The 27,921-nt window shown below is 44.0% G+C and overlaps 1 protein-coding gene across 7 annotated transcripts in view; it reads right to left on the bottom strand.

Annotated features, from left to right (window-relative positions):
- kdm2aa (lysine (K)-specific demethylase 2Aa) overlaps positions 1 to 27,921 on the bottom strand; it is a 163,698-nt gene that overhangs the window by 38,405 nt on the left and 97,372 nt on the right. For all 7 annotated transcript variants that reach the window (XR_009768688.1, XR_009768689.1, XM_061678383.1 and 4 more), the window contains 2 exons: positions 27,183 to 27,288; positions 4,576 to 5,103 (listed from right to left, as the gene is read on the bottom strand). Coding sequence is in view for 5 of the 7 variants with exons in the window: in XM_061678383.1 (XP_061534367.1) it covers positions 4,576 to 5,103; positions 27,183 to 27,288 (634 nt within the window). In the remaining 2 variants the exon portion in view is untranslated. The remainder of the gene's footprint in view (positions 1 to 4,575; positions 5,104 to 27,182; positions 27,289 to 27,921) is intronic.

Raw genomic sequence — 27,921 nt, forward strand, 5'->3', positions numbered from 1 at the left:
ATGCCGATCCGAAGTGGCAGGCCCAAACGTATCGTGAGTGTCTGCTGGGAACATCTGGCAGAATCCCGTCAGAAGGAGTTTCAACTCCCACCTCCAACAGAACTTTGCTCATGTTCCGGGACATAGAGTACTAGTGGATCATGTTCCGCGCCTCCATTGCTGAGGCGGCCGACCGGAGCTGTGGGTGTAAGGTGAGGGATGCCGTCAAGCTGTAGAAATTCTAGCGGGTCTTTTTGGCCTGTGGGACTCCTGAGCCAGCTAATGGGTACCGGCTGGCAGAGCGGAATCCAGCTTTGGTGGTTGCTGAAGCAAAAACACGGGCATGGGAGGAGTTCGGTGAGGCCATGGAGAAAGGCTTCCGGACGGCTTCGAAGAAATTCTGGTCCACCATCCGGCGTCTCAGGAGGGGAAGCAGTCCACCATCAACACTGTATAGTGGGGATGGGGCGCTGCTGACCTCGACTCGGGACGTTGTGAGTCGGTGGGGAGAATACTTCGAAGACCTCCTCAATTCCACCGACACGCCTTCCCACGAGGAAGCAGAGTCTGGGTTCTCTGAGGCGGGCTCTCCTATCTCTGGGTTTGAGGTCACCGAGGTAGGTAAAAAGCTCCTCGGTGGCAGGGCCCCAGGGGTGGATGAGATTCGCCCGTACTTCCTAAAGGCTCTGGATGTTGTGGGGCTATCCTGGTTGACACGCCTCTGCAACATCGGGGACAGTGCTTTTGGATTGGCAGACTGGGATGGTGGTCCCCCTTTTTAAGAAGGGGGGGGGGTGTTCCAACTACAGGGGGATCAAACTCCTCAACCTCCCTGGTAAGGTCTATTCAGGGGTGCTGGAGAGAAGGGTCCGTTGTGAAGTCGAATCTCAGATTCAGGAGGAGCAGTGTGGTTATCGTCCTGGCCGTCGAACCGTGGACCAGCTCTACACCCTTTGGTAGGGTCCTCGAGGGTGCATGGGAGTTCGCCCAACCAGTCTACATGTGTTTTGTGGACTTGGAGAAGGCGTTCGACCGTGTCCCTCGGAGAGTTCTGTGGGGGGTGCTTCGGGAGTATGGGGTACCGAACCCGCTCATACGGGCTGTTCGGTCCCCGTACGACCGGTGTCAGAGTTTGGTCCGCATTGTCGACATTAAGTCGGAGTCGTTTCCGGTGAGGATTGGACTCCGGCAAGCCTCCCCTGTGTCACCGATTCTATTCATAACTTTTATGGACATAATTTCTAGACGCAGCCGAGGCGTAGAGGGGGTCTGGTTTGGTGGCCTCAGAATTGCATCTCTGCTTTTTGCAGATGATGTGGTCCTGTTGGTTTCATCAAGCCGTGATCGTCAACTCTCACTGGAGCGGTTTCAGGCCGAGTGTGAAGCGGCTGGGATGAGAATCAGCACCTCCAAATCTGAGACCATGGTCCTCAGTCGGAAAAGGGTGGAGTGCCCTCTCCAGGTCGAGGATAAGATCCTGCCCCTAGTGGAGGAGTTCAAATATCTTGGGATCTTGTTCACGAATGAGGGAAGAATGGAACGAGAGATCGACAGGTGGATCGGTGCAGCATCTGCAGTGATGCAGACTTTGTATCGGTCCGTTGTGGTAAAGAGGGAGCTAAGCCGAAAGGCGAAGCTCTCGATTTACCGGTTGTTCTACGTACTTACCCTCACCTATGACCGAAAAAACAAGATCCCGGATACAAGTGGCCAAAATGAGTTTCCTCTGCAGGGTGTCCGGGCTCTCCCTTAGACATAGGGTGAGAAGCTCAGTCATCCGGGAGGAACTCAGAGTAGAGCCGCTGCTTCTCTACATTGAGGAGCCAGATGAGGTGGCTGGGGCAGCTGATTTGGATGCCTCCCGGACGTCTCCCTAGTGAGGTGTTCCGGGCATGTCCCACCAGAAGGAGACCCCGGGGACGCCCCAGGACACGCTGGAGAGACTACGTCTCTCGGCTGGCCTGGGAATGCCTCTGGATCCCCTCGGAAGAGCTGGATGAAGTGGCTGGGGAGAGAGAAGTCTGGGCGTCCCTACTAAAGCTACTGCCCCCGCGACCAGACCTCGGATAAGCGGTAGAAAACGGATGGAAGGATGGATGGACCTCTGACACATAAAGTAGATACAGTGCCGTGGAAAAGTTTTGGCCTCCTTCTCAAATTCTTATATTTTGCAGAGTTTCCCCACTTGAATGTTTAAGATCATCAAACAAATATAAATTGACAAATATAACCCAATGCTGTTTTTAAATTATTTAAGTTAAGGGAAAAAAAATATTCGAAGTTACCTGGCTATGTGTGTAAAAAGGAATTACCCCCTTGTTAAAACATGAATTGCGGCTAATCCCCATTTTTAGTTAATTTTCACTGATCACCCCCAAGCCTGATTACCTCCAGACCTGTTCAATTCAGTCAGCCAGAATCTGTCCCGACAAAATCCAGTCGGACAAAAGATCTAAACAAGTTGCAACAAAATGACATGATCCAAAGAAATTACAGAACAGTTGAGAAATAATGCAATTGATCAATCAGTCTGGAAAGTGTGACAAAAGCCATTTGTAAAGCTTTATGATTGAAGGCGAACCATAGGGAGAGCTATTGTCCTCACATGGAGAAAACACGGAAGAGTGGTGAACATTCCCAAGGGTGGCCGGCATACAAAGATTACGCCAAGAGAACAGCAATGAGAAGATAACTCATCCACGAGGCCACAAAGGAACTCAGGACAACATCTGAAGAACTGCAGGCTTTACCAAACTCAGTTAACAATAAGGAAGAGACTGGGGAAGTTCCAAGGTGAAAACCACTGCTAACAAAGAAGAATAAAGGCTCGTCTTAATTTTGCAAAAAAAAACATCAGAATGACGCCACTTTTGGGAGAATATTATGGACTGACGAGATGAAAGTTGAGCTTTTTGAAAGGTGTATGTCGAATACACCTATTTCAGAAAAAGAACATCGTACCAACAGACAAACATGGTGGGGGTGGTGTGATGGTCTTGGGCTGCTTCAGTCATTGGACCAGGACAACTTCCTGTGATTGATGGAACCATGAATTCTGTTTGTTCACAGAAAATCCTGAAGAAGAATGTTCAGCCATCAGTTTATGACCTCAAGCTGATGCGCGCTTAGGTTCTGCAGCATGATAACGATCCAAAACAGACCATCAGTCAACTTCTGAATGGCTTTAAAAAAAAAAAAAAAAAAAAAAAAAAAAATTGTTTTGAATTGGCCAAGTCAAAGTCCAGACTTGAATTCAAGTGAAATGTAGTGGCATGGTTTTTCCTAAATAAATGAAATCACCATTTAAAAACAGCATTTTAAGTTAAGGTTATATTTTATTCATATTTAAATATTTGTTTGAGGATCTAAAACATTTAAGTGGGGAAACTATGCAAAACCATAAGAATTTGAGAAGTGAGCCAATACTTTTTCATGGCACTGTATAATCACCAATAAACAAAATAATAAAGGTAAATTAAAATCATAATACACAAGCAACAGACACACACGCGCGCGCACACACACACACACACACAAAATGCTCCCCTAAACTTCGCTCCCACCATTTATACGTACAAGTTGATAAATCCCATATTATACATGGAAATGCACTTTTACAAATGTGAAATATTGTCCTGTTTGAATGAAGGGATAGAATTTTAATTAATTTTTTTGCCAATTCTTCAATTAATCGAAAAAAATTATCAACTGATTAATCGATCTTCAAAATCGTTAGTTGCAGCCCTCCTTTGGTGTGGAGCTCTTCCAGCCTGTTCCTCAATTTTCGGGCATTGCAAAGCAGTACAGGAGGCTGTGGTAGCTTAGCAGTCCTCCATAGCCATAGCCTGTCTTATGCCTCCTCTCTTCCTTGCACAACTGGCATGAGAGATCCGCCTGGGCTGTCTCAGCAGCTCTCCAGGAACACAGTTCAACAGGTCCGGCGATGGTGGTATTCCATCTCCCTGTAGCTGTAAGAAATCAGCCCTGTTGTACACAGGAACCTCTGTCTGGGATCATAAGCCAAGCATTGCAGCAGCCCAGCTAGCCTGGACTACCAATGTTAAAAGTATCAACTTTATTTTCGTCAATTTCATTGCTTGTATAAACATTTTGTAGGACGAGTTGATACATCCTTTTACAGTGAATGCACACCGTGTCAGATGACATCAATATACGTACAATAAACGAAACAAACTACTGTAAAGTGGTGTCCTACTCTGTGTCACCACAGTGCAGGGCCACTGTCACCTCTGGTCAGATATTGACTCCAGATCTATGTACATACATTTGAGAAGGGCAACATGTATTAAAAATAATTTTAAATGGCTCTTACGTTGTATAAATAATTTGAAATGGTGAATTTGGAGTTTTTATTAGCCATAACCTATAATCTTCAGGATCATAAAATATTTAAATATTGCAGTACTGGCGGATTGAATCCATATGAGTTTCACTTTTATAACGGAACTACTGAAAACAATCAAGCTTTCCATGATATTCTAATTGATTGAGATGCACCTATATGCCTGCTGAACTGGTACTTGATGCATTTGTTCAGAAAATAATCCCTTTTTATTTTAGTGTTGTTGTACCTACCAGATTGTTTATTGGTCTTGGTGGGATGTTGTAGAGTCACAGTCAGGTAGGAGCCGCAAAGTATGTCATCATTCAGATCAGACATCAAGAGCACTGGAGGTTCTGGGTCAGAATCCCAGGGTCCTTCCTGCTCTTCATCTTCTAGTTCCATGTCCTCATCCTCTGGGTCAAATTCATGTTTTTCACTGTCCTCATCTTCATCATCATCAGTCCTGGACCTCCTATTATACTGGTGAGGATGCTGATCTTCGTCATCGTTTCCACTGTCATCATCTTCCTCTTCATCACCATCAGATTCCTCAGTAGAAGCGCCTCTTTGCTGCATCCTTGAACCACCCCTTAATCTCACCCCTCTCCTCCTACCAGCCTTGACCTTGAGGATGGAATGAGTACCAGGAGTCACAGGGCCCTCACTGCTTCCTCTGTGGGTCAATCCTCCTTTGAGAAGTCCTCTCCTGTTGGTACGAAATCCCCTCCGGGAAGAGTGGCATCCTCCTCGTTGTATTCTTACCCTTTTTCTCTGTGTGGCTGCAGACACAATTAGAAGAATAGATTTTTTTAACCAAATGTTTTAAGCATATTCTTTTATATACTAGTAGTAGATATCAGCATACCTTAGGAAATTGTCCAGTTTTACTATTTCTGGTACCGGTACAGAGAAAATTAAATGGGGTTTTAAGCCCAACTGATAACAAATTTAAACATTGATACTGATAACAGTTAAAGGAGAACTTCTACCTTTTATAATTTCTGCTAGGATATCAGCTCTCTTTTAATCCACCAGGTTCAGATTTTTTTTCACTGGTTCATTTTCGCAATATATGGCACTTTGGCTACTAAGATTTTGGAAGATTTACAGTGCAACTTTTGCATTCAACTTGATCAAAAACTAATTTAGAAAATAAAACAAAATTGTTCTGTAAAAAAGAACATGCAAGCCCCAATTTAATAAAGTTGGGACATTGTGAAAAACAAATAAAAACAGAATATAATGATTTGAAAATCATTTTCAAGCCCTATTCAATTGAAAACACTACAAAAACAAGAGGGCCTTTCCCACCAAACAGCCCAGGAACTTTGAGTTCCTGGCAACAAAAGGCTCCTGTGGCCCATATGGTTTGTGTTTCCATTGTACCCATTAGTTCACGCTAGCTTAAAGGACCTTATTAATGGTGAAAACATTGTCACTTATTCCGTAGTTCTGGATTTAAAAAATGAGGTCTGCAGAAAAAAAAATCCTGCAAAATTGACTCAGTAGTAATTATTGGCTTATTTTCTGATGAATAAAATGTATTTTCAGCCAGATTTCACAGCCTGACACACAGTAGATGGCGGAAAGTGAATACATTTCCTCATTTAATTTGTATTCTGCAGTCTGGATGTTTTTTCAAATACAATAATGAGTGATAATAGTGACTGTGAAAGGAAGTTGGAAGGCTTGTTGGGGAGAAATCAACCGCTGAAATGCCTCCTTGACGAAAGAATATATAGCCACTTCGTGACACATATAACATGCATTAAGTTGCTTTATGTCCAAAAACACAAGCCAATCTTCACCAAAATTTTTGAGTACATTCCTATTTATGTCCACGTACACTGAAAATGTCAGAACAATTAGCCCAGTATTTATGATTTTATCGATGGGTTACCACATCAGCAATGTAGAGCATCCCATATGAGGAAGTGCTTTGCAGATTACGTTCTGCATTTATACACGGCTTTCGTCAGCCAAATGTTTTATTCATGAAATGGTAAAATGGTAAATTGACTCAGCCAATGCTGCCCTTTGTCACCGATTGTGTTCATAACTTTTCTGGATAGAATTTCTCGGCGTAACCACATCATCTGATGGCTTCATAAAGCCGTGATCTCCAACTCGCACTGGAGCAATTCACAGCCGAGTGTGAAACGGCTGGGATGAGAATCAGCACCTCCAAATCTGAGACCATGGTCCTCAGGCGGAAAAGGGTGGAATGCCCTCTCCGGATCAGGGATGAGATCCTGCCCCAAGTAGAGGAGTTCATGTATCTTGGAGTCTTGTTCAAGAGTGAGGGAAGAAAGGAACGGGCGATCGAAAGGCGGATCGGAGCAGCGTCTGCAGTGATGCGACTTTGTATCGGTCCGTTGTGGTGAAGAAGGAGCTACGCGAAAAAGCAAAGCTCTCTATTTACCGGTCGATCTATGTTCCTACCCTCACCTGTGGTCACGAGCTGTGTGTCGTGACCGAAAGAACAAGCTCAAGATACCGGATACAAGCGGCCGAAATGAGTTTCCTCCCTTAGAGATAGGGTGAGAAGCTTGGTCATCCGAAAGGGGCTCACAGTAGAGCCACTGCTCCTCCGCATTGCGAGGAGCCAGATGACGTGGTTCGGGCATCTGTTTAGGATGCCTCCTGGACACCTCCCTGGTGAGCTGTTCCAGGCACGTCCCACCGGGAGGAAACCCCGCGGACGACCCAGGACAGGCTGGCAAGACTACGTCTCTCGGCTGGCCTGGGAACGCCTCAGGATCCCATCGAAAGAGCTGGAGAAAGTGGCTGGGGAGAGGGAAGTCTGGGCTAAGCGGAGGAAAATGGATGGATGGTAAATGGACTGCACTTATATAGAGCTTTATCTACACTATCCCAGTGCCCAAAGCGCTTTACAAAGCCTCACATTCACATACACATTCATACACCAATGGGCGACTGCTGCCATGCAAGGCGCTGCAAGGCCCACTGGGAGCAAATTGGGGTTCAGTGTATTGCCCAAGGACACTTCGACATGCGGACAGTCGGAGCCAGGATTCAAACCGTTTCTGTAGGTGACAATATGTGACAGACCCAAACTTTGCCTGGCTGTGGCATCAAGCCGGATGCTGAGGGCATCAAATCTTCCGGCCAAAAGAGTTATGTTGCTTCATGTCCAGACACTCAGAGACACTCAGGCCACGGACATCTCTGAAAATACTGTATCAGAACGATCGCCCTGGTATTGGAGATTTTACGGACCAAAATATTTTCCTTTCTATAGGTGCATTATTTGCATGAGGTTTGCAAGGATGTCTCTCTCTCTCGCTGTGTTTGAATCATTTTAATGATGACACCCTAATAACTTGGTGATTTTCAGCATATTATATACGGATTGTCGATTGAACATAATTTTGGGTGCTAGCTGCTGTTCATAACTGATGTTCAATGATATTACAACAATAAGGTAGACTAGCTTGAACAAAGCCAGTGCTTGGAAGTTGTCCTTTTTTATTTCTTGAAAAGTTGTCATTTTGAAGGTGAGGGGATTCCACTAGACAGCTATGATATATGAAATATGAGTTAATAATGCCACTTTATAATATGGTACATTCTTTTGTCCACATGCATTCAGTATTTTTTTTTTTTTTTTTTCCCAAAATGTCATTTTTGAGGTGGGGCAATGCCACCCAACAGTGACAGTATATAAAATATGACTAATTACTGCCGTTTTATAGTACAGTACATTCCTTCTTCCACATGCAGTGAATTTGGTCTCTGCTTCCACCCTCTACGTCACACCGAAACATGGGAGGGTAGGTTTTAGATCTCGGAGATGAAAAATGGGAGTTCCAAATGCTATTTGTTAGAAATAACAATTGCTCCAAAAGTGATATTATTGGAAATGACTGCCAGTTTAATTTTCTTGAGCAAATAAATACTTGAAAACTTGGTCAAATATGGATCATGAAGACCACATAGGCCCTTTAAACAAATGAGGCTGATGTTGCTCAATACTGACACCTACTGGATCAAGAAAAAGGTTTTAACTCAAGCTTTCAACTTAATGTCTTATTTTATATCTGAATCTAACTTTCAAACATCTTTATCTTGAAAATGTAACACTTTTACTTACTCAGTTAATACAATTGCGACCTGATTGTCATATATTGACTCAACTCTCACCTTTTAAAAGTACGAAGAATATTACCAAAAATGCGTTTTGTCATCTTCGCAATATCACGACGACATGGCCCGTCCTATCAGCTACTGACGCAGAGATGTTAGTCCACGCATTTGTACGTCTCTCCTCCACTATTCTGACGTGCTGCTCTCTGGTGTCTAGTATTAATGTCTAGTATTAAAACCCTGCAGTGATACAAAACACTGCAGCAAGACTTTTGACAAGGACAAGAAAGTTAATATTTATTTTGAAACATCACCATACTAATATGGCGGCACGTTGTGCGACTGGCTAGAGAGTCTGCCTCACAGTTCTGAGGACCGGGGTTCAATGCCCAGCCCCACCTGTGTGGAGTTTACATGTTCTCCCCGTGCTTGCGTGGGTTTTCTCCGGGAACTCCGGTTTCCTCCCACATCCCAAAAACATGCATGGTAGGTTGATTGACAACTCTAAATTGCCGGTAGGTGTGACTGTGAGTGCGAATGGTTGTTTATTTGTATGTGCCTTGCCCGATGATAGCTGGGATAGGCTCCAGCACGCCCGCGACCCTAGTGAGGAGAAGCGGCTCAGAAAATGGATGGATGGATGGACAATACTAATGTTTTAACTTAGGAAGAGTTTGGAAATTAATGTTTGGGGGGATAACACAATGTATTTTTAATCAATGCTTTCATGCGTATTGGCATGCTCTCCACCAGTCTTTCACATTGCTGTTGGATGACCTTTTTCCACTCCTGGCGCAAAAATTCAAACGGCTCAGGTTTGTTTGATTCATCTTCCTTGTGATAAGATTCAAGAGGTTTACAATGGGGCTTAGGTCAGGAGATTGGGCTGACCATGACCTGGCGGTCCTTCATTCACATCTTGACTGACCAAGCTGTGTGGCATGGAGTAATTTCCTGCTGGTAAAAAAAAAAGTCCTCAGTCGGGAAACGTCAAACCAGAAGGAAGCAAGTTTTCTTGGATGTGGCTTGATTCATGCGTCCGTCGAAAAGATGAATCTTCCCAATTCCAGCAATGCGAAAGCACCCCCAGATCATCACCGATCCTTCACCAAATTTCATAGTTTCACCATTAGATGGCCAGCTGTAGGCCACTAATGGTTAGACAATGACCTGGAGAGGTCTACAAGCCACAGCGTCTTGCACCCACTGTGAAATCATTTTCCATTTAAGCCTATCTCCTGCAACTTTCCTCTCAAACACCAACTGCCCTCATGTTTTCCCTCACTTCACCTTCTCTTTGGTCTTCCTCAAGCTCTCTTGCCTGGCAGCTCCATCCTTGTCATCCTTCTACCAATATACTTACTATCTCTCTACTCGACATGTCCAAACCATCAAAGTCTGTTCTCTCTAACTTTGTCTCCAAAACATCTCACCTTGGCCGTCCCTCTGAGGAGCTCATTTCCAATCCTATCTAACCTGGTCAAGTCCAAGAGAGAACCTGTGAGAGACAGAACCTGTCTCTAAGCCGTACATCATGGCTGGCCTCATCACTCTTATAAACTTTGTCCTTCGTCCGAGTACAGACTCTTCTGTCATATAACACACCTGACACTCTTGGATGCTTCTATACCTCCACAGGTATATAATCAGGACCAACTGCCTTTTCATTTTCATCCTCTTGAATGCCTTTCTAACTTCCCCCTTACTAATCATCTCTACTTCCTGGTCCACCGTACTTGCCTCTTTGACTTGTGCTCTCTCATTTACCTCATTCATCAACTGGTCAAAGTATTCTTTCCATCTATCCAGCACACTACTGGCACCAGTCAGGATATTTCCCTCTCTATCCTTAATCACCCTAACCTGCTGCTATTCCTTCCCATCTCTAGCCCTTTCCTTTGCCTTGCCAACCTGAACAGATCTTTTTCTCCTTCTTCAGTGTCCAACCTGACATGTCATCATATGCCTTTTGTTTGGCCTTTGCTACCTCTACCTTCGCCCTACGTCGTATCTCAATGTATTCTTGTCTCCTTTCCTCAGTCCTCTCAGTGTCAGACTTCTTAGCTAACTTCTTTCCTTGGACAATTTCCTGTATGTGGAGGTTCCTCCACCAAGTCTCCTTCTCCCCTTTCCTACCAGAACCAAGTACTCTCCTGCCTGTCTCTCTGATAACCTTGACTGTAGTGGTCCAGTCTTCTGGAAGCTCCTCCTGTCAACCGAAAGCCTGTGTCACCTCTTCCGGAAAAGCCGCACAACACTCTTCCCTTTTCAGCTTCCACCACATGGTTTGCTGCTCTGCCTTTGTCTTCTTAATCTTCCTACCCACAACCACAGTCATTTTACACACCACAATCCTATGCTGTCCAGCCACACTCTCCCCTACCACTACCTTACTTTCAGTAACCTTCTTCAGATGACATCATCTACACAAGAGCCCAAATCCGGCCTAATGGGCCCGACCTGCAGGAGCCATGCCTCTTAATCACTCACTTAGTACACACTCACTGTATATATTTTTCTCACTAATCACATCTGGGCACATATACATATACATTCATTGGAATTGGGGTTGTACTAAGAAACCACAGCAGAAGCTTAAAAACTCCTGTGACACAGTAAAATTGTTCCGGCATAAAAGGGATAGAAATCTTCCATTCTGCTTGACCTAACACCTGAACAGAACAAAAAAAGGAGGCTGGCTGTTCACAGAGTGCTGTGTCCAAGCGTATCAATGGAAAGTCTCGTGGAAGGACAAAATGTGGCAGGAGACGATGCGCCGGCAAAAGAGATGACCGTGGGCTTCAGCGGATTATCAAACAGAGAAGATTCAAAAATCTAGCAGAGATCCAGAAAGAGTGGAATGAGGTGGGAGTCACAGCTTCAAAAACAACCACATTCAGACACATCCGGACATGGGCTACAACTGTCGGTTTCCTCGGGTCAAGCCACTTCTGAGCCAGATCCAACGTAGGAAGCGTCTCAACTGGGCCATGGAGAAAGAGGATTGGACTGTTGGCCAGGGGTTCAAGGTCCTCTTTTCCCAATAAAGTGTGCCTTTAATTCGGGAATCAAGGTCCAAGTGTTTGGAGGAAAACTGGGAAAGAACAGAAACTAAGCTGCTTGAGGTCCAGTGTAAAATATCCAGTCAGTCATGATTTGGGGTGCAATGTCCAGTGGAGGTGTTGGTAAACTCAGCTTTCTTCAATCCAAGGTCACCCCAACAGTCTACAATAATGTTTTAGAGGACTTCATGATTCCTTCTGCTGAGGATCTTTATGGACATGCAGATTTCATCTTCACCAGGACCTGCCCCTGCCCATACTGCCAGAAGCACCAAAACTGGTTTGATGCTCATACCATCACAGTGCTTGACTGGCCAGCCAACTTGCCGGCTCTAAACCCCATTGAAAATCTATGGGGTATTTTCAAGAGGAAAATGAGGGGCACCAGACCCAAAAACAAAGAACTATCAGCAACCATCAAGGAAATCTGGGCTTCCATAACTCCCAGGCAATACCAGAGGCTGATTGCCTCAATGCCACGGCACATCGAGGCAGTGATTAAAGCAAACGGATTCCCAACCAAGTGTTGAAGATTAACATTTTGAAAGTACCATATTTTGATTGATTTTATGTGACCCTAATTTCTCTTTTTTTTTTCCTACAAAAATTGAGAATGCGGTTTTCATCACAGTATTAAACATTTTTTAATTCCTGATTTCGTGCATTTTATGAGCTGGAAGCCCAAATTGTGGAAAAATAAACAAATACTTGACATTTTTTAAATTGTGGGCCCTGAATCTATAATCTATGGGGGTTTAACTTTTTGAATGGATTTATGGAAATAAACCTTTCCATGACTACAATTTTTTTGGAAAGGGTCTGTATATATATATAAATATATATCATCAGCAGCAGCAGCCTTTTCTATCCAATGCAGGATGAAGGCCCCTTCTTCACATTTCCAACTACCATATTTTCACGACCATAAGGCACACCGTATTAAAAGCGCAATCTCAGTTATGGGGTCTATTTCTGTATTTAACACATACATAAGGCACACCATATTATTGGGCGCAGGCATGGTAAAACATGCGCAAGCTTAAAACTTACGGTAGCATGCATGCACGCTAAAACAATGTTTTTAAAAAGGCAGCGGGAGCAAAACTGAGTTCGGTTGTACTTTATTAAAGTATTTAACAATGTATTCACAATATTTTTTGATCAATCCTCATGCACAAATCCATCAAAGTCCTCATCTTCTGTATCCGAAATGAACAGCTGGGCAAGTTCTCCAACAAACACGCTTGGGTTCCCTCTCGTCATTGTCAGAGTCAGTCTCGTTGCCATGCGGCTCCTCAGAAATGATGCCGGCTTTTACGAAAGCTCGAACAACAATGCAAGCAGACACGTTAGCCCAAGCGTCCACAATCCATTCACAAATTGTGCCATAACTCAGTTGGCGCTGCCTCGTAGTCTTAGTAAAGCTGTGTTCGCCATCTGTCATACATGGCTCCCATGCCGCTCACAACTTCCCTTTGAACGCCCTGTTTACACCGATGTCCAGCGGTTGGAGTTCCTTCGTCAAGCCTCCCGGAATGATGGCAAGGTCCAAGTTATTGGACTCAGTCGAATGGTGACTGTAGAGACGCTTGTCCCGGCTGTTCTTTGATCATTAATACATTGCTCGAGTTGGTCTTCCAACTCGGGCCACCTCGTCTTGTTTCCGCGGAAATTCAGCTTCGTCTTCTTGACTTGGCGAAGCTCTTTTTCCTGCTTCCTCCACTTGCGAACAATGGATTCGTAGATCTTGAATTCTCTCGCGACTGCTCTATTCCCATGTTCCTCCGCGTAACTGATACCTTGCAGTTTAAACTGTGCTTCGTAAACGCGTCTCTTCGTAGGTGATATTTTCGGGGGTCCTTAGCCAAACCGATGTCGTTTTGCACAATGCACGTACCGGCGCTTTAATGTCCGCATGCTGTCCTCAGTCACATCCGCCTTTCCTCTATATAAGCAGCGTGTCGGCAGGAAATGCTCCCAGTCAGTCAAGCGGAGCGCTCATCGAAGTCACACAACAACATTTACAGATTTTGGAACTCGGTGCACACATAAGGTGCGCCGAATTATAACGCGTCCCGTCCATTTTGGAGAAATTTTAAGACTTTTAAGTCCGCCTTATGGTCGTGAAAATACGGTACTAAGGCAGTTTGCAATTTGTTTCCATTGTATTCCGGTGTATTTAATAATTTCCCTCTTGCCATCTACTTTTTGCTCTGAGCCATGGCTGCTTTGTGCCCAGTGCTATCCAATTGATAGTTTCTGTGGTCCACCTTTTGTCAGCTCTTCGGGAAACGTGACCAAGGCCATTTCCATTTAAGGCTCTTTTTAATTTTTGAATGACGTCAGTCACTCTTATCCAACTGGATCGTTTCTTGTCACAAATGCTTATTTGAAACATTTGGCGTTTCATGTTTCCTTTGGGTTTAAAGTGTTTTATTGTGTAACTGGTCTGGGGCTGAGCATGAGTATTTATTGTAAAAAGTATAAAATGTAAATCAGATAAGGGTGTGGGAGTGTGATGCAGGCAAGCTCCCAGCAGGGTGCATATTGATCCGGCAGGGAACAGATGTCGGAGAAGACAATGGTTGCGGGGGGTTGCTGTAAACATGAGAAGCAAGAATGTGGAGACCGCGTCTGGAGCCAGCGGCAAATGGCCATCATTCTGCATAGCAACGATGACGTCAGTGGACCATGGACCAATCAGACGACAAGTCCATACTTCCTCTTTGAGAGATAAGTCGGGGGCAAGAACAGATAGTTTTGTTCAGTCTGCGCTGTCTCTGCTGAGGCTATGATAAGCGTAGCTGCTGACCCAGAGCTCTGTAAAATGTATAGACTCCTCTGTCAGGAATAAATTGGTTGGCTTTTAACACGTCGTTATAATTGCATTAATTGGAGACTCTAAATTGCCCGTAGGCATGACTGTGAGTGTGAATGGTTGTTTGTTTCTATGTGCCCTGCGATTGGCTGACAACCAATTCAGGGTGTACCCCGCCTCCTGCCCGATGACAGCTGTGATAGGCTCCAGCACGCCCGCGACCCTAGTGAGAAGAAGCGGCTCAGAAAATGGATGGATGGATGATAACCAGTTGTTGCATATCACGGCACCACTCTTCTATCTCTTTTGTAGGGTGCTAAGCTTTCCCCCTTTCACACACACTTCTTTTGACCAAGGTCTGTAAACAAGAATTGTACTGCCTTTTCTGCCTCCTTCACCTTCATGTGCAGGATTTGCCACTTCGATCATGGGATACAGGTCCCCTTCAGATAATCTTGCAATTTGGGAGAGGAGTCTGGACTTAATACTCCACCCATCATTCTGCTCCAATTGCCCACATGTGCTGGTATAGCTGGCAGAGGCGAATACAGGCTTATCACATTCTTGTTTACAGACAGTGGAAGAGGGCCAGCATATGGTTCTCTCCCCACAGGACCAGATGAGAGGAGCAGAGGCCTCAGGTGCCCCTGTGCTAGTTGTAACTTCAAAAGTTGTTCCTGCAGGTCCTTTACCTCGTCTGACGATTTGTGGTGTCTGTCGACAAAAAGTTTCAAATGGTGAGACACATGATGATTAAAGTCCTCCTTCCATGAGGTCAGGGTCTTTAATAAGTTCAGTCCTAACTTCAGGTGGCAATGTGTCAAGCAAAGCAATTCTATAAATAACATTTGCCTCCCTAAGATGGGAGGGATGTGACCCTGTCTTTTCTGTCCAAATGCTTGTGCAATTTTCGAAAGGAGAACTGGGATCCATGAAAGGTTTGAAGTCCGGGTGCTTCGTCACCGTTGGCTAGAAGGGGGCGGGAACATGTCACGGATGACCGCAAACACTGGAGGAACGAAAGGGGCAAATAAAATTTCAGGTTTGACATTATTCAGACCGGACCGTGTTAAAATATCATCCGATTAATGAACCGAAATGCAACAGGCGCAAATCAATCTCACTACGTCACCACACGCCAGGCTCATGCTGTCCGTCAACTTTTTCACCTTTTCTGTAAAAACTCAAAATCTTTTAAAGACAATTCTTGGTATATTAACCCACCTTTTTGAATGCGGGCTCGTGCGGGATTGATGGGAGTTTTACTTCCCCGGTGTCTTGGTTTGTCATTTGAGCGGCTCCCTCCACCGGCAAAGCTGAATAAAAGGGAAGTTACAGGGGGGTCCGCTTTTGGGAAGGTCCGTAATTGGATTTAGTGGGGCAATTTGACACTCTTTTTTTCGCCGAAAACCTGCCATGGCAGTGGACACCGCACAAATCTCGTGAACTTTTCTCCTCAATTTTTCATTGCCATCTATTTTCTTATTCAAATCTCTTTTCTCCATCCTGGTTAGCCAGTCGGCCACCGTGCCGCAACTGGTTATCATATATCACTGAAATGGAATGAGATTAGAAGTAAAAGAGTGGATTAAGAAACATGATTTAAACCTGGCCACTCAAGGCTTGGATGAGTTCATGAATCATGCTAGACATGCTGAAAGTGTAGTATGACACAAAAAAAAAAAAAAAGGAAGTAGATGTGGATGGCGCAGGGGTCAACAGGGGGACGAGGCAGGAGTCGTCGGGGATACACCAACAAGGGAAGAGGAAGCGCTCGCCGACCTCCACCGGACCAAGCATGCTTCAACTGTGGTCAATATGGACACTGGTATCGTCAATGGGGCCGACCCCCGAGGACAGATTATTATTAATTGGCTACGCCCAACAAAAAGTTCATCTAATAAAAATTTATCTAATCCGATAATGAGAAAATTTGATAATTTACCAGTATCAAAAAATGTAGATCCGGTGGTTTTTAGAACCTCTAAAGCGACGTGATATGACCTAAATAATGACTTGATCCAGTGGGTGGTATACCGTCGTGTGCTACAGGGGGCTAAGGGACGAGCGGCAGGAATTAATACAGGTAATTTTTGTTTTAAAGGAATTACTGTGGAAGGTAGGGACGCAGTCAAAATCTATCAAAATGACTGTCTTGTCTGTGCTACTATGAATAACCTGTATTGGATTGTTAACCCTTTGATCCAGGAAAATGTTACTGCTGCTACTAAGTCCGAGTCCACCTGCGCCTACCAGCTGATGACTAATGACAATCTAGAGGGTGAGTGCCAGCGCTGGGACCACGTGTATCCTCTAACTAAGGTGAAAGGCGCTCCCCTCTATGATGTTGAAATGGTCCCATCCCTACCTTGCATCTCCTAAAATAAGAGTAAGGTAACTTTAAGCCCCAATAACACACTTTCCAGATTGATTGGCCGCCCGGATCCACAGTTTTGTAATTTCACATTTTTTATTGACTCTTATGATGCGGCCCGATGGAGTAAGACGAGGTCTGATTTGTGGTGGATGTGTGGTGTGTTGTGGGACTTCCTACAACAGTGGATGGACAGGCACTTGTGCATTGGTTTCGATGATAACCCCCACGGTGATCAAGCCTCTCTCTGAGCAGGAGAGGACCCCACCTACCTAGACGCCATTGGAGTTCCCAGAGGTGTCCCGGATGAGTATAAAGCTTGCTGTTAAATATCCGCAGGTCTTGAGACTATTTTTTATATGGGTAACCCCGAATAAAAAAAATTTGATTTTACAAATTACCAGCAATACCAAATTCAAAGACTGGTGAATTTTACCTCCCAATTGGAGGAGGGCGTCTATGAGCAACTATCTGCTACCTCTCTCATGGCATTCCAAAATAGGCTGGTCCTCGATAGTATGTTAGCGGAAGAAGGAGGTGCTTGCTCTCGAATTAAGGGTCACTGTTGCACAATTATCCCCAATAATATAGCACCAAGTGGAGAGATCACCAGAGCCAGGAGGGGGGGGGGTTATTATTCCTTTTCTCAGGAGTCTTGTCCTCAGGATTGCTCTTAAGGCCTTTGAGGGGAAGGCCAATACCTGCAGCTGCCACTGAAAGAGGACGTGGAGACCATGAGCGTGCTCGCTCCGTTGAACGACGCCTTTGTATCCTCTCCTTAAGTTTTTTGATATTTGCTGTATTTAGTTTGGGCTTTGAGTATTATAGCGAACTATGCTGCATGTTTCGAGGGTGTTGATCTCTGAATAACAGAGATCGAAAGGGGGATAGGAGTGTTTTATTGTGTAACTGGTCTGGGGGTGAGCATGGGTGGTCTGGGGGTGAGCATGGGTGTTTATTGTAGAAAGTATAAAATGTAAATCAGATAAGGGTGTGGGAGTGTGATGCAGGAAAGCTCCCAGTAGGGGGTGTTGATCCGGCAGGGAACAGATGTCGGAGAAGACACTTGCTGCGGGGGGGTTGCTGTAAACATGAGAAGCAAGAATGTGGAGACCGCGTCTGGAGCCAGCGGCAAATGGCCATCATTCTACATAGCAACGATGACGTCAGTGGACCATGGATCAATCAGATGACAAGTCCATACTTCCTCTTTGAGAGATTGCATAAGTCGGGGGCAGGAACAATAGTTTTGTTCAGTCTGTGCTGTCTCTGCTGAGGCTAGGATAAGCGTAGCTGCTGACCCAGAGCTCTGTAAAATGTATAGACTCCTCTGTCAGGAATAAATTGGTTGGCTTTTAACGCATCGTTATAATTGGAGTTCTTTCATGAAAACGAACACGCATGGAAACTCGAGAGTTAATAGGTGATTTTAAAATTCAGGTTCCTTCAGGTTACACGGAGCCTTTGTATAACTTTGGCATTCGTAATCCAGGTTTCACTACCGTAAGTGAGGACTGGTAAAAAAAAAACATTGAAAACTTTTCTTTTCAAGCAAATGGGAAGATTGCTCTTTAATGTAACACTAAACCTTCCATAAGCCTGTCATACACTGATGTTGGACGAGAAGGCCTGGCTCACTGTCCACTCGGAATCAAAGAAAATGTGTTCTTTGGAGTTGAGGGCAGGAGTCTGTGCAGGCCAGTCAAGTTCATCCATACCAAATTCTCTCATCCATGTCTTTATGGACCTTGCTTTTTGCACTGGTGCATACACATGTTGGAACAGTAAGGATTCTGACTGTACCTTGCACTGGAGCTGAGGGGTTAATATTTTGGACATTTCCAACTTTGTGGGAACAGTTTGGAGATGGGCCCTTTCCTGTTCCAACATCACTGTGCATCCGTGCACAAGTCAAGGTTCATAAAGACATGGATGAGACAGTCTGATCTGGATGAACTTGACTGGACTGCACAATCCTGACCACAACCCTATAGAACACTTTTGGATGAATTACAGTGGAGACTGAGAGCCAGGTCTTCTCTTCCAACATTAGTGGGTAACCTCACAAATGGTCATAAATTCCCATAAACACACTCTTAAACCGTGTGGATACCCTTCCCAAAACAGTTTAAGATGGTATAACTGCAGAGGGGTAGACCAATGTCATTAAACCCAATGGATTAAGAATGGGGTTTCACTTAAATTCAAATCTGAGTCAAGGCAGGTGAGCGAATACTTTTGGCAATACAGTGTATAGTGTGGCTAAAAATGAACCACAGTGATGTTTCCAGAAGGAAAAGCTTTTAGGAATAGTTCTGATAATACATACAGCTCGTAAACAATTAACAAACCTGCTCGAAGGCTTTAAAATAGCGTCCAGTAGTTGTTCTCACTTGTTTTTTTTGCCAAAAAGTTCCCCCTCATCGTACTCTGCTGTTGTTTTTTCAAAAGCTACAAACGGCCGCACTTTGTCACACATTCAGCAACACTCAGCATTTCTACTGTACACATTTTCAAACGATAATCACATCCACAACACTTTCCACTCACACTTGATCTCTGCTGAATGATGTATTGATCACAAACATGTCAATGTTAGCGGCAATCCACCAGACTGCCCAACATCTTTATCAATAAAGTACATACTGTGGTCTCAGTTCACCCAATCGGGGAACTACGGAGAGGAATGTCTCAGATTTCGGGATATGAAGAAGAGACAAAGAAGGGATGTTAACGGCAGTCTGGTAATTACAGGGGGGAACACGTAGAAGGAATTAGAAGCGTGTTTTTTGGAAATTCAACACATACATACCTCCATATAAAGTCTGCCGTGCATAAATCCAATGAGTTATATCCTTATATTGATCCGATTGATTGATTAGCGTTTAAAAATATTTAAATGATATATTTCCATCCAGAAGATCGACCCAAATGGATCATAGGAATATAAATTGATACATCTATATAATGATTTAATAAATCGTTACACCCCCGAACACACACACACACACACACACGGTTGGTCGAGAAAGCCTGGCTCTCAGTCTCTGCTCTAATTCATCCAAACACATATAGGCTTAAGGTCAGGATTGTGCAGGACAGTCAAGTACATCCACATGAAATGGGAGGGGGTGTGGTGGTGAAGGAGGCCGGAAAGGTAGAAGGGGGCTTGTTTATGGCGGGCTTTGTGAGTGAGTAGAAGGACTTTGTACTGGATGCGTTGTGGAATGGGGATCAGTGGCGTTTCTGAAGGACTGGGGTGATGTGGTATTGGGAGAGGGTGTGACTGAGCATGTGGCCAGCTGATTCCTGGATATATTGAAGTTTGAGAAATTTGGTGGATGAGCCGAAGAGGATGCTGTTGCAGAAGTCAAGTCTTGATGTGATGAAAGCATGGATTAGAGTTGCAGCTGCAGTGAAGGAAAGTGATGGGCGGAGACAGGCAATATTCTGGAGGTGGAAGAAAGCAGTTTTTGTGATATTGTTTATGTGGGTCTCAAAGGTGAAGGGAGGGGAACCAGTGTGGCAGAAGTTACCGGTGTGTTTGGCGAGGGATTTTGGACCAATAATTAACATATCAGATTTATTGTGGTTGAGTTGAAGAAAGTCAGCTGACATCCAGGATCTGTCAGTGAGGCAGTTGGTTAGAGTGGAGTAGGTCGAGGAGGTTATGGATTTGGTGGAGAGATGTTTCTGAGGGTGAGTGTAACGGATACGTCCAATGTGACGCGTTCGACAGCCTTCCTGAACCTAAACCAGCCGGTTCGTTTTCATAAGACACAGGAAACGTGGTTTATATCACCTGAACCCATAAAAGTCTCCTCATGACTTGCACAGCATGGCTAACATCTCTTCAGCTATGGGGCAGCTACGGCCAACCCCTCCCCATCCCCTCTTTTTTTCCTTTTGTTGTGTCACCACGTGGCAGGTGGAAGCCACTCCTGGCACCCTTAATAGTTATGCCCACAGTTGAGAGCAAGAGTGGGCCCCGTAACAAGTTCAAACAGCAGGAAAAGTTACGAGCGCACCCCAACGGGACAACAACTTTCTTTTTGCATCTCCTTTGTTTTTACTTTTTGTGCTGCATCTTCAACTAAACCTGCCTCTGTTCCTCTTGAGACAACTGAGAAAGACCAGACCCAATAATCTTAAGATTATGAGTAAAACATTGCAGTGATTACTAGAAAGTACAAATTGGTCCACAGTAGTCTGTGTTTAAGTTAGCAAGCTCACAGGAGTCACAACTTTACTCTCCCTCACTATGATTCAACTCATTTCACACTCACATTACGAGTTGAGTCATTCACCCTACATCTTGTTCTTTACGTACATTTGTCTGTGATCTTTTGTAGTAGAGTCCCTCTGTATGTTACCCCGTAGTTCCCCTTTAGATTCGTTACACTTTCTCTAAAATTCCACTTCTTGTTATGCTCCGTGTGTTTTAGTGAAATAGTAAAAGCGCTGTAATCGAGAACTATCCATTTTTAATAAATGTAGTGAGCATTCTCAGTAATGAGATTGATTGAGGTTTTTCGTTGCTTTTCCTAAAATTTACGAATATTAAAAGAGACGTGGTGCCCTATACGAGACAAAGATAGTTTATAACGTAAAACGTACGTCACACTACACCGGAAATAAACGTTCACTTTCCGCCGTATTCTTTTCCAAAATTAATTACGCTTTTATCCAAAACCAATACACAATACAATATCTGAAGGATGAAGAGAAGAGGACCAAGCACCGAATCCTGGAGGACGCCTTGGGAGAGAGAGGCAGGAGATGAGGTGCAGCTGTTAATATTTAAAAAAATAAAAAATAAAAATGTTGACCGTCTGAGAGATGTAATTTGAACCAGCACCAGTGATGTTTAGAGAGGTTTTGAGATTGGACAGGAGGAGTGTGTTTTACAGTGTCAAAGGCTGCAGTAAGGTCGAGGAGGATGAGGATGGATAAGATGTCCAGAGTCTGAGGAGAGGATGAAGTCAATGGAGATTTGGAGACTGTGTCCGTGCTGTGTTGAAGTTGGAAGCCAGACTGAAATTACTCAAATAGATTATTGGACAAATGGGATTTGAGTTGGTGGACAACTGCACGTTCAAGTACTTTGGACAGGAAAGGAGATTGGAAATGGGCCAGAAGTTGCTCAGGATGTCGGGGTTGACTTCAGGTTTTTTTTAGAACGGGGTAATTGCAGCCAGTTTAAGTGTGGTGGGGAGAGAACCACATCCAAGGGAGTTGATGATGTTGAGGATGAGTGGGGTGAGTGCTGGAAGAGTGCTTTGATGAGGCTTGACGGGATAGGGCCAGGTGTGCTGGAGGAGGTCTTCATATTGGATGTAGGTTTGGTGAGGTCAGTGGAGGTAATAGGGGAAAGGAAGCTTAGAGGCTGAGTGGTGGGGGTAGGTGGGTCGAGATTAAGGGAGGGCGGGGCAGAGGCGCTGATGGAGGTGCTGATGTTGCTGTAGATGGTATTAATTTTTTCCTGAAGGTAGGAGAAAGAGTTATATTTTTAATTTGTGAAGGATTTGGATGTCTGGTCACTGGGTTTGAGTAGTTTGTTTATTGTGGAGAAGAGAGCCTTGGGGTTGTTGGAGCCGCAGTGAATTAGATGGGAGTAGTAGGTGGACCGGGAAGCATTGAGAGCATCTTGGTATTGATGAAGGTAATCAGTGTAGGCTAGGAGGTGGATGTTAGGCCGGTTTTCCTGTGCAGACTTTCAAGCTGTCGTTTGTGGGATTTCATTTTATAGAGTTCAGCTGTGTACCAGGGAATGGAATGAGTGAATGATACTGTCCTGGTTCGAAGAGGATCAACTGATTAAGGCAGAACGAAAGAGTGAGAAAGAGTGTTGTTGTCGTGGTTGACCAGGTCAGTAGGGTTACTTGACAGAGGGGGTGGCGAAGTAGAAAATTGGGTGGTGATTTGGGCAGAAAGAACTGTAGGAGGGATGGATTTCAGGTTCCTAAATGTTATCGTGGGGTTTCCTATGGGAAGGGGGGTGGCAGTGTTGATGTCAATGAGGATAGCCAGGTGGTCGGAGATGGGGAGATTGATGCTGGACAGTTGGTGAATGGTGAGACCAGTGACACAGACCAGATCCAGAATGTGACCGTGATGATGGGTGGGAAAGTTAACATGTTAGATGAAATGAAAGCAATGTAGTAGCGCCTCTGTCTGTGGTGCGTTTTCAGTTTGTGTTGTCAATATGCTAGTTGAAATCACAGAGAAGAATGGAAGGAGAGGTGGCAGACAGCAGGGTCAGGAATTCAGAAAAATCTGAGAAAAAGGAGGAATTTAACTTGGGAGGGCAGTAGATGATGGCAGTGGAGTGGGGTCAGACAGTTTGAAAACCAGGGGCCTCATGTCCAAAGACTTGCGTGGATTTTCTCCTAAAACATGGCATACGCTCAAATCCAGAAAACGTCATACGCACAAAAATATTCAGAGGTATGAAACTGCGTTAGAGCGTCGGCCTCACAGTTCTGAGGAGCGGGGTTCAATCCCCGACCCCGCCTGTGTGGAGTTTTCATGTTCTCCCCGTGCCTGCGTGGGTTTTCTCCAGGCACTCCAGTTTCCTCCCACATCCCAAAAACATGCATTAATTGGAGACTCTAAATTGCACGTAGGTGTGAATCTGAGTGCGAATGGTTGTTTATTTGTATGTGCCCTGCACTTGGCTGGCAACCAGTTCAGGGTGTACCCCGCCTCCTGCCCGATGATAGCTGGGATAGGGTCCAGTACGTCCGCGACCCTAGTGATGAGAACCGGCTCAGAAAATGGATGGATTGATGGAGAGGACACGCACATTGAAAAAGAAATCATGTTTTTTTTTCTAGGAAAAGAGGGGTAAAGTATGTCAATTTAAACATTTTAATCATGTGCAACCGATGTACATATTCAAATGAAGTAAATTCAAAGGACTCTTTTTTTCAGTGCATGGGCTGGAGTCATGAAACGATTGTGAGGATAATAGGCGGCATAAATGATCGCCTCGATCAATTAATAGGTGTCCTCACAATTATCAGTGGTTCATTAAATACACTGGTTAACAAATGGATTCTCAGTCCTTGCCTCAATTGCATTGTTGAAATCAAATGTTGCCAGGCATGAATTGTTCATCAGTGCTAATTATTCAAGTGTGTCTGGTATGCAGATTTATGAGAAGTTTCCCAGCATCACCTCTAAGTGTCGCCAAAGCACCAAAAGCTGCAGAAGCGTGCGTACGCCAGCCATGCATTTGGCGTGAGGCACATTTCCACGGTCATGTCACTCCTGATACATCTGAACTTTGCCGTGAAAAAGAACGGACACCACGTTTTTGTGCGTACGCACCTATTGTACATGAGGCCCCGGGTGCTTAAAAAAGTCAGCTGAGGGGATGGAAACTGGTTGTTTTTATGGTTTCTTTGAAAATTGCGGGAACTCGACCTCCCCATCCTCCACAGCGAGGCTTGTGAAAATAAGTGAAACCGATGGGTACTGTTTGATTTAATGAAAAGTGTTTGACAGGTTTTTGCCAAGTTTCAATAAGACAGGTGAGGTCCAGTTTACGGTCAGTTATGAATTCATTTAGAATGAGGCTTGTGTTGAAGGAGCATGTGTTGAAAAGAACCAGTTTAAAGTGATGCTGTGTTGTGAGTGGCTGAGATAATAGTGGGAGGGGCCGGAGATTGGGCGGATTCACATGCTGTTTGTATGGTATGGTTAGGTATGGATGAACTTGACTGGCCTGCACAGAGTCCTGACTTCAACCGGACAGAACACCTTTGGGTGAATTCCGAGTAGAGAGTGAGCCATGCCTTCTCGTCCAACATCAGTGTGTGACCACACAAATATGCTGCTGGAACAATATAGCTGTACCATCATATTAAACCATATGGATTTAGAATGGGATATCACTTAAAATCATATGTGAGTCAATGGAGGTGAGCAAATACTTTTGGCTACACACACATGCACGCGCACACACAAAATTGTTGGTACCCCTCTTTTAATAATAAATTAAAAAACACCCACAGGCTTAAATGGACTCTGAAAAAAGTAATAAAAATGTGAAAATTAACCAATGCAATTCAGACATTGTTTTTGAACTGTGGTTCAACAGAATTGTTTTTCAGAAATCATGAAACAGGCCTGAACAAACATTATTGCACCCTTATTATATTATGTTGCACAATCTTTTGAGTCAATCACTGCAATCAAAACGACTTTCAATGAGACTTCTGCACCACTCAGCAGGTATTTTGGCCCACTCTTCATGAGCAACCTTGTCTCAAGTTTGAAGGGTGATTTCTCCAGATCGCATGTTTAGTTCTTTCCACAGATGTTCAATAGGATTTAGTCCCCTCCAAAAGTATTTGAACGGTAAGGTCAATTCCTTTGTTTTTGTTGTTTAACTGAAAACATTTGAGTTTCAGATCGAAAGATGAACATGAGACTAAAGTTCAGAATTCCAGCTTTCATTTCATGGTATTTACATCTAGATGTGTTAACTCAGGACAGAGCACCTTTTGTTTGAACCCACCCGATTTTCAAGTGAGCAAAATTATTGGAACATTATTAAATTATTAAACAAAATGAATAACAGTTAATATTTGGTGGCATAACACTTACTTGCAATAACTGCATCAACCCTGCGACCCACTGACTTCACCAGACTGTTGCATTCTTCATTTGAAATTCTTTTCCAGGCCTTTCCTGGACTCTTTGAACTCAGAGTTCATTTTTTTTCCCCTGGGGGTTTCTCCCTTCAGTCTCCTCTTCAAGAGGTAAAATGCATGCTCTATTGGGTTAAGGTCCGGGGATTGACTTGACCAGTCTAAGACCTTCTATTTTTTTCCCTGATCAAGACCTTTGTTGTGTTGGCAGAGTGTTTTGGGTCATTGTCTTGTTGCACGATGAAGCTTCTCCTGATTAGTTTGGATGCATTTTTCTGTAAATTGCCAGACAAAATGGTTTTGTATATTTCAGAATTCATTCTGCTCCTACCATCATCAGTTACATCATCAATAAAGACTAGAGAGCCCGTTCCAGAAGCAGCCATGCAATCCCAAGCCAAGACATTACGTGCACCATGCTTCACAGATGACCTTGTGTTTTGGATCATAAGCAGATCCTTTCTTTTTTCATACTTTGGCTTTTCCATCACTTTGTGTAGAGGTTAATCTTGGTCTAATCAGTCCATAAAACTTCTCTTTGTACTTCTTTGCAAAATTCTATCTGGCCTTCCCATTCTTTTTGCTGATGAGTGGTTTGCGTTTTGTGGTATGGCGTGTATATTTCTTCTCTCGAAGTCTTCTTCGAACAGTGGATTGTGATACCTTCACCTAGGCCAGGTGGAGGTTGGCAGTGATGTCAATGAATGTTGCCTTTGGGTGTTTCTTCACAACTCTCAGAATGTTTCTGTCATCAACTGCTGTTGATACCGTTGGCCGACCTGTTCAATGTCTGTTGCTCAGTACACCAGTAGTGTCTCTCTTTTTCAGGACATTCCAAATTGTTGTACTGGCTATGCCCAATGTTTGTGCAGTAGCTCTGATTGATTTTCCCCTCTTCTCTCCGCTTCAAAATGGTTTGCTTTTCTCCCATAGACAGCTCTCTGGTCTTCGTGTTTGCTTAACAGCAAATTCAGTTTTCACAGTACTAGTACTAATGTACTAGTACTAATGTTTCAACAATCAATCTAAAAGGCAACACCTGAGCAACTAGAAACACCCATTGTCACATGTTCCAATACTTTTGCTCACTTGAAAAGTGAATACTGCACATTTGAAAAGGATACTTTCACACCCCACACACACCATCACATCTCTGACTCCCCCTTTCTGTGGTGACCATCCACGAAGAGGATGTGAGATGTATCTTCAAAAAAGAAAATATCAACAAAGCGGCGGGCCCAGACCTTGTATCGCCATCCTGCCTTAAAGTCTGCGTGGACCAGCTCACTCCAGTTTTCACACAGATCTTTAATAGATATCTGGAACTGTGTGAAGTACCATCCTGGTTCAAACGCTCTACCACTACCACCCAAGTCGTCAAGAAACATGCAATCTCTGGTCTGAACGACTACAGGCCTGTCGCCCTGACTTCTGTGGTCATGAAGTCCTTTGAACGCCTCGGAGGAGACACCTATTCTAGACTGCCTACTGAGTCTCACATTTCTCATAACATTTGCCATTTTAATTTATGTTTTATGTTCTGGTATTTTTATTGTATTGCTTGATTTCTCTTAACTGTTTATACGGTGACCTTGCATTGCTTGAAAGGTGCCTTTAAATAAAATTAATTATTATTCAAACAATATGCCTTTTAACCATATGTATCTTCATCTGTACCAAAAACCAGAGAAACAGGCTCTTGATAATTTTTTGGATAGTTCAATACCTTGATTTAATTAATTGTCCTCTTGCCTGAATAAACTCGTCAAATTAAGGTGTCACAGCTGTCGAAGCATACCGACTTGTTCCCTTAATGAAGGTAAATAAGAAAAGCACAAACCTTCATCCTCGTCATCATCGCTGGAGTCATTTCCATCACGACTATGCCTCTGCTGTCGAAATATCTTAGCCATGCGAGCATCCAGCAGAGAGGAACATTTCCGCTTCTGGGATTTAATAAAAATAAGGAAAAAGGAATGATATAACGCAAAACAGAGAGGTAAAGCACATATTGACAGATGGTAGAAGAGCTGTTTCCCGATTTAAAAACGCTATAGACTCCAGTAAAAGGTCATGCTTTTGTGATGTAAAAATATGTCAAGATGAATATTTTTAGAAATTTTCCACCTTTAATATGAACAATTCAAGTGTCAAAAAATGCAACCTGGTTGCACGTACACAGCCTTAAACGAATACTAATATATTGTTATAAGCACCTCTAGATTTTATGACGCCCTTTTTTTTTTTTTTTTAAAGCTAGGTCCTCTAGCAGAAAAGAACACTGTGGGCTCTAGATTGGAAGACTGCACAATTTGCGCCACAGCGCCAATGGTGCACATCTTGATATTCCTGCCAGCACAAGGCTCGCTGCGCATTTCCATATTTGGCAAACAGGCATGCTCCAAGCTAGGCGGTGTCAGCCCAGAGGGGAGGTGTCCTTTGGCTTCTGCCCAGAGCATGTGTCATTTTGGTGACTGAGGGCAGTGATGTTCATTTTCATGCAAGTACAAGACTCACTGCGGCATTGGCAAACTCATCGGTGCCAAGCTTGTGTGGTGGATGACAGATTTCAACAGTGG

Source organism: Phycodurus eques, chromosome 6 (assembly GCF_024500275.1).
Source record: "Phycodurus eques isolate BA_2022a chromosome 6, UOR_Pequ_1.1, whole genome shotgun sequence".
Lineage (NCBI taxonomy): Eukaryota > Metazoa > Chordata > Actinopteri > Syngnathiformes > Syngnathidae > Phycodurus > Phycodurus eques.